The sequence below is a fragment of the Drosophila tropicalis genome, unplaced genomic scaffold (assembly GCF_018151085.1).
Source record: "Drosophila tropicalis isolate 14030-0801.00 unplaced genomic scaffold, ASM1815108v1 contig_979, whole genome shotgun sequence".
Classification (NCBI taxonomy): domain Eukaryota; kingdom Metazoa; phylum Arthropoda; class Insecta; order Diptera; family Drosophilidae; genus Drosophila; species Drosophila tropicalis.
In genome coordinates this window covers 656,979-663,496 of record NW_027173482.1, presented here as the reverse complement: position 1 = coordinate 663,496, position 6,518 = coordinate 656,979, and the positions used below count along the sequence as shown (strand labels likewise).

The window sequence follows — 6,518 nt, the reverse complement described above, 5'->3', positions numbered from 1 at the left end:
CGTTGATCCAGACGGACGAACATGGCTAATTGAACTCGACTCGTCGTGCTGATCAAAAATATATATACTTTGTATGGTCGGAGATGCTTCGTTCTATGCGTTGCACCAAAATTAATATACCCTTTTTGCAAGGGTATAAAAATACATCAAGCTTCAAACTGAGTGTTTGCCAAGAGTGTTGCGTGTCAGTGTTGGTGTAATATTTAAAGTCAAAGTCAAAAACTATTTTCAAGCATGTTTTTCCTTTAATAATGGAATGAAAACCGTTTATTTTTTCATCACAAATTTTTTATTGTTTAAAACGACTATATGACGTTTTTAAATGTTTAAATGAGATTTTCGAACATTATTTTAAAAAGTCAAATAAAAGGTGGTGCAGCCAACTTTTCAATGATCTTACCAACAACTGTCATTAATGATTCAAGGTCAGCTTCAACGTAAATTCCATCCACTTGATTTTGCAATGCATGTGAAAAATTCCATGTTCGTAGCAGTAACCAAAACCAGTTTAATACTTATTAAACTTGAAAAAACCCAATTATTTATTACCTAAAATCACCTTAAATGAAAATCCAATATTTCTAGGATGCATATGTATATATAGTTAAGTAGTATTTTACAAATATTATTGTGCAATGTTAACAATTAACAACGCCCAATTTATAGCGAAGTATGCAAGCGCTCTTCTTCTTCCTAACACATGCGACACGTTTTAGGGATAGGTTTCCCTAGTTTAATGGCTAACGATTTGAATTCGCACATTTTCGCACATGGGCACCATGCATCTACTGTAAAAAGGGGTCCAAACCATGCAGAACACAGCGCTTCGTCGCATTACAGGAGTAGAATGGTACATGTGAAATTCAATTCTCCACCACGACCTGGGCCTTCCCACAGAACGCGCTATAGAGACCGCCTCGAAGTTCATCCGAATCCCTTAACCAATGATTTATTTATTTTATTCGCATTGACTAAAAATATCTCAACTAACAGCGCCTCTAGCACCATTGAATCTCAACCAATTACAAAAATTTTTTAATTCATAATCTGTAAAGTATTTCCTATCGAGTGCATATATAATTTCTGCCAAACGACATTTTTGCAACGCTATCCGGGCAGAGGCCCAACTATGCGCCGCCACCATCCAACGGCTATCTCCGGTCTTATGGAAAAACGTTTATGTGAATAACTCGACTATTTCTTGTCCGGTTTTGATCAAATATTTTGCTGGATATTAGTATCAAATTTAAGTGTGCCAAATTTGATTGCATTAGGTTGAAAAATACGGGAGATAATCGAGTTTTTCCAACGTAAGGGGGCGTGGCAAAATCAATACACATACATATGTATGTAAGTACTACGTGCTACAATTTGTCAAGTAATTCTGTGCAAAATGAAAAAAATTAATTTATTAACTTACATATGTATATGTATTTTTATACCACGCACCCATGGCGTGAAAAGGTACATATGTATGTACATACATACATATGTATATTAAAGTCGCCAAAACATATGGAACGTCCGTATGTCCTATGTATGTATGTATGTATGTATGTACATATGTATATTCGGATAGTTCATGCGCAAATTTTGTACAAATGTGTGATGTGTGAACATGTGCATGTACTTTTACATTTTCATGTACATAAGCATGTTTATTTATGTGTGTCCATGAATGCATATGTATGTACATATACATATGTACATATGTATATTTATATTTGGATGCACAGTGGCGGCAAAGTTTTTAGGACATACTGTTACTTTTTTTTTTTTTTTTAATCTAAATTTTCACTTTTTCCGATTTTCAAATAATTTTAATCAGATGTCATTGTATTAAAATAGTGTATCGTAAGTTTTGTGAACCGTAATTTTTTCTGGAGCATTATAGTGCAATACGCTAGGTCTAGTAAATCTAAGATAAAGTTGATGATGAATTTGATCTATGTACATACATATGTACATATGTATTTTTACACCAAATTGAGAAAAAAAACTGTATGCCCGAAAAACTTTGACACTACTGTACATACATGTATGTATACATGTATATGTACATACATATGTATGTATGTATGTAACACGATCACTTAAATGTATTGTTTGTCGAATGATTCGACTCGAATCAATTGCATGCGTCCCAAGCTTTTTCAAGAATCTTAAAAGCTAAACCGGTTTCAAGCCACTTTGAGATAACAAAAAGAAAATTTCACAAATGAATGCTGAAATTTAAATACAGTTCAGTGCAGTTCTTTAAACGTGGCGGTATAAAAATATAAGTTTTAATGTCTAAATACCATTTTATTGCAAACTAGTTCTAAATTTTATATAAGAATTTATGTAGTAAAAGATACAGCATATTATACGTACATACATGCATATGCGCATATCTATGAATACATACATATGTATGTATGTGTATGTACGTACATATGTATGTACATATATGCATATGTAACATACACATGGTATACAAAACTAAAAAATAAATTTGCATGATAAAGAATTTGTGATACAAAAGTATGTATGTATGTATATAATGTATGTATGTACATGTGTGCCTAAATACATATGTACATATCTACACACAAATTTGCATATGTTTGTATGTATGTACATACACAAATGTATCTATTCATGTATATTTGTATGTATGTATGTGTGTACGTATGTATGTACATTTGATGCTTGAAAAGTACGCTGTGAACGAATAAAATGAGCTTTCATAAACATATGTATGTATGTATGTACTTATTCCACTTATGTAAGGACATATACATACATATGTATACATACATACATACTTAGATATGTATGTACATATGTATCTTCGTGTAGGGGAAGTACACCGCTCTGGCTGTGGGTATCACAATGTAACCCTGCAGTACGTGTCTGCGGAGACTTTCCGTCGAGTTTCCGGGGACATGTCCGCTGTCTTGGGGGACATAGCGGCGACACGCTCATTTAAGTTGCGGCGACATTTAACATTAGATGGCCTAGCAATAAGGACAATCGGGACAACTGAGCGACATAGTCGACGGTATGTCCGCGGATGGTTTTTCGAAAATGTATTGAGGGACATTTGCAAAGAAATTTCCTCTGAACGTCGACGGTACGTCGGCAGGTCTTCTTTGCGTTCGTGTCAGAGGACGTTTCATCGACATTTGCTTTGAATGTCGACTGTTGATCGACGGATCTTCTTTGCATGCGCGTCAGAGGACGTTCCATCGACAATTGCGTTGAATGTCGACCGTTGGTCGGTGGGACTTTTTTTCATGCGCTTCAGAGGACGTTCCATCGACAATTACATTAAATGTCGATAGTGTTGTCCATACAAAAATAAAATACAAAATACAAAATTTTCTTTTTATTAATTTATTCATTTATTAAATTTTTATTTAACAGCAAGGGTATAACAATAAACATAAACAATAAATTATGTATCTTCTAATGCCGCCGGCTGTACTCCTTGAGACATCTGCAACATAAAAAATTAAAATTTGTCACTTCTATTTTTAAAATTTAGAAACTTTATTTGAATTATTTTGAAATGCATGCAAACTTACCTTTATAAATTTTTAATAATTTAAATATTTTCACTGTAATCTTTCACACTGAAATCTTTGACAACTGTCTTGTACGCAAATTTAAATCAAATGCAAAGAGAAACGAAAATTACAAAGCGACGCGTGCCGAAATGGTAAATGAAAACAACAATGCAATGTCCCGTTTGAACTTTGTTCTTTTTGTCTTCCTTTTTGTGGCGTGCCGAAAACACAGAGTATGCTTGGCCATAACCGACGATGCATGTAAAATTATGTGAAATTTACATATGTTTCACATCAAAAAAACATGCTTATTTAATGATCAATTTATGTATAAGTAACAAGTTATTGACAAATTATGTATATATAAAAATAATATGTATATGGTAATAATGTTCAAATTTTTCCCTCATCCATAAGTAACAAGGGTATGGAAAAGCCGTCATGAAAATAAATATTATATGATGCTGCATTTTTCCTATTCTTGCCTTTTTTTTTGTGGCAATTTTTTTCAAGAAATTGTGTTTGCTCAACTCTTTTCGGTAGCCGAAGTGTTTCGATGACGACATTGGATAGTTCGGGCACCGTCGGCTGGTCTTTGCATGTCGACGCCGGCAGAATTTAATTCTGCCGACTTCGGTATAGTCGACGATGCGGCGACATTGTCGACCGGGGACATTTGGTACTGGAGGGAACCTTTGACAGCAATGACATTCTAATGATGGACAGTACAAATTTTTTGAACTGATATCTAAACGAATAGACACATTTGTGTAGAAGCTGTTAGCATTATAAAAAATATCAAAGAAGCTAACTCCGGCTGGGCCGAAGTTTATATACCCTTGCAGTCCTTGGCCATAATATTTTAACTTTCACCCGTTGCAGAGGACGGACATGTTGTTTTTGCGCTTATCAAATTTTATTTTTTTCTCGCGATTATATACTTTTCTATAACTTTAAACTTATTTGTTTTTGTTAAAATATACATAAATCAAAACTTACAACAATACTTGCGTTAGCGGTGTTGTTGTTTTGCTTTTCTATTTTGCTTTTGTGTCTCTCGTAACTCTCGCGCTCTTGCGTACAAATTGTTGTTGCATGTGTTCAATTTGACGCGCTCTCCCGCTCTTTCCTATTCTCGTTTGATTTGCGCTCTCGTCTTTTATCTACCCGCGACTGTGTGATACGTGTTTTTGTTTTTGTGTATTCTTGATTGTTAATTTCTTTAGTTGTGAAGGCTTACTCTGCACATTAACCCTTGTGTCAGAACTGGTCAGTATACTTATGCATAGATTTTTTACCTTTACAATTTTTATTTTTTTATTCCTTTTTTAAAATAATTTAACTTTTTGATAAAATGGTTGTCTGCTCAAAAAATAATTGCATAGTTGTCACTAATGCGGTTGACTCCCATGATTATATTCTTTGTTGGTTGTGTGACAATGCCGTTCACGTTAAGTGTGCAGGTTACACATTCAGAATAAAGGAGTCTGTTCAATGAAAGACGTGAGTAATTCTTGAATTAATAAAACGTTTATTTATTTATATATAAATAGGCACTAGCACATAAACCAGAGACTCAAGGTTGTCGCAACCAACACATGAATTGGGTGGACTTCGGAGTGAGATTACAAAGGTAGAGATGGGTGCCAAAGACACAGCGATGCACATCCGATGTAGCTACAATTGGTATCTGATCTTTCTAAGAATAATGCATATCTTTTATAGTAAAAAAAGAGTCAAAAAAGAGTGTCAGGTATACAGTTGGACTGCCTGCGTTGCCACTAATGGAAACGTGACTTTAAATATCACATGATTGTGCCTTGTGCCTTCATTAAGCCGTATAGTTGCATGACGTCGTTATCTGGAACTGGCAAATCCAACCCAAAGATGTCTCTTAAGTTGGTTCAGATGTTCCCGAAGCTGGCGTGGTGATAGTAGTAACGGGCTTATTTTGCTATGATGAGCATCTGTAAACACAGAGGCTTCGTTTTGCTTAATGATATTTATCGTTGAGTCAATTACAGATGTCTGGTTTTGTAGCAAGTTCAATAAGTATTCTTCATTTGATTTAACTTTTCATAAGGTGCATGACATCTCTGTTGCATTCTTTAAGTCCAGCACACCAAGAAGGCCGTTCGCAATGTTCCCAATTATATCTCTGCATTGCGGTGCAAGCCTCTGGAACCTTCATTACCACGCATATTTATCCAACCTTTACTACTCCGTCTGAAAATGTCTTCAGGTCGGCCCAATATGTTTCGAGATCGTAATATGCCACAATAGTCCAGTCAGACATTGCCATCCTTCCTGTGCCAATACTTTCATAGTATATGCCTCGTCTGGGGTTGAATCGAGTTATGTTAGTTCTTTGAGCAAATGCTATAGGAAGTAACAACATCATTAGGCAGATCGTCATTGCCAACGGTGGCAGACCGAAAGACAAACGTCTTTTTGTCTCTGGTTCTACTGTGTCCTCGATACCAGGGTTTTCTTGGGACTTCGATTCTGTGTCGTCTGTCTCGATTTTCCGATTTATCGCCGTCTCTCTAAGCAAGGGAGCCAATTTATGGATAGCCCGCTTGTAGGTGCCTCTGGCTGTTTTAACGTCCACCACACGGACGTATCCATCGGCCACTGCAAGATTGGCTCATTATCCTCCTTTAGAATTACCATCATGCCTTCTTTGACATTGTTTTTTGGTTTCTTCAATTTGGATGTACCCTGCAATTCCTGTAGGTACTCCTGAGACCACTGTGTCCAGTATGTATGCTTAAGTCGTTGCACTTGCTCTGGAATCGATCGTTGTGTTACTGGCTCTGCATCTGGTTGGGCTACCAATGGTTCTCCGATTAATAGATGGCCTGGGGTTAAGCTGTCAAGTCCTTGGGATCGTCTGAGTTTGGGGTTAACGGACAAGAGTTCAGCACTGCTTCAACATTGACAATGATGGTAGACAATTGTTCAAAC

General features: G+C 35.9%; 1 protein-coding gene across 4 annotated transcripts in view; it reads left to right on the top strand.

The window, feature by feature from the left end:
* The first annotated feature begins 400 nt into the window (after nt 1-400).
* Nucleotides 401-6,518, top strand: part of LOC137586301 (phenoloxidase-activating factor 2) — a 71,415-nt gene continuing 65,297 nt past the window's right edge. Inside the window, exon 1 of one of the 4 annotated variants that reach the window (XM_068302309.1) lies at nt 401-425. In XM_068302309.1, the coding sequence (XP_068158410.1) occupies nt 416-425 (10 nt within the window). In that variant the 5' untranslated portion in view covers nt 401-415. Of the gene's footprint in view, nt 426-1,090; nt 1,182-2,154; nt 2,269-6,518 lie in introns of those variants that run through there. The other 3 variants (XM_068302306.1, XM_068302307.1, XM_068302308.1) reach the window with 3 other exon arrangements.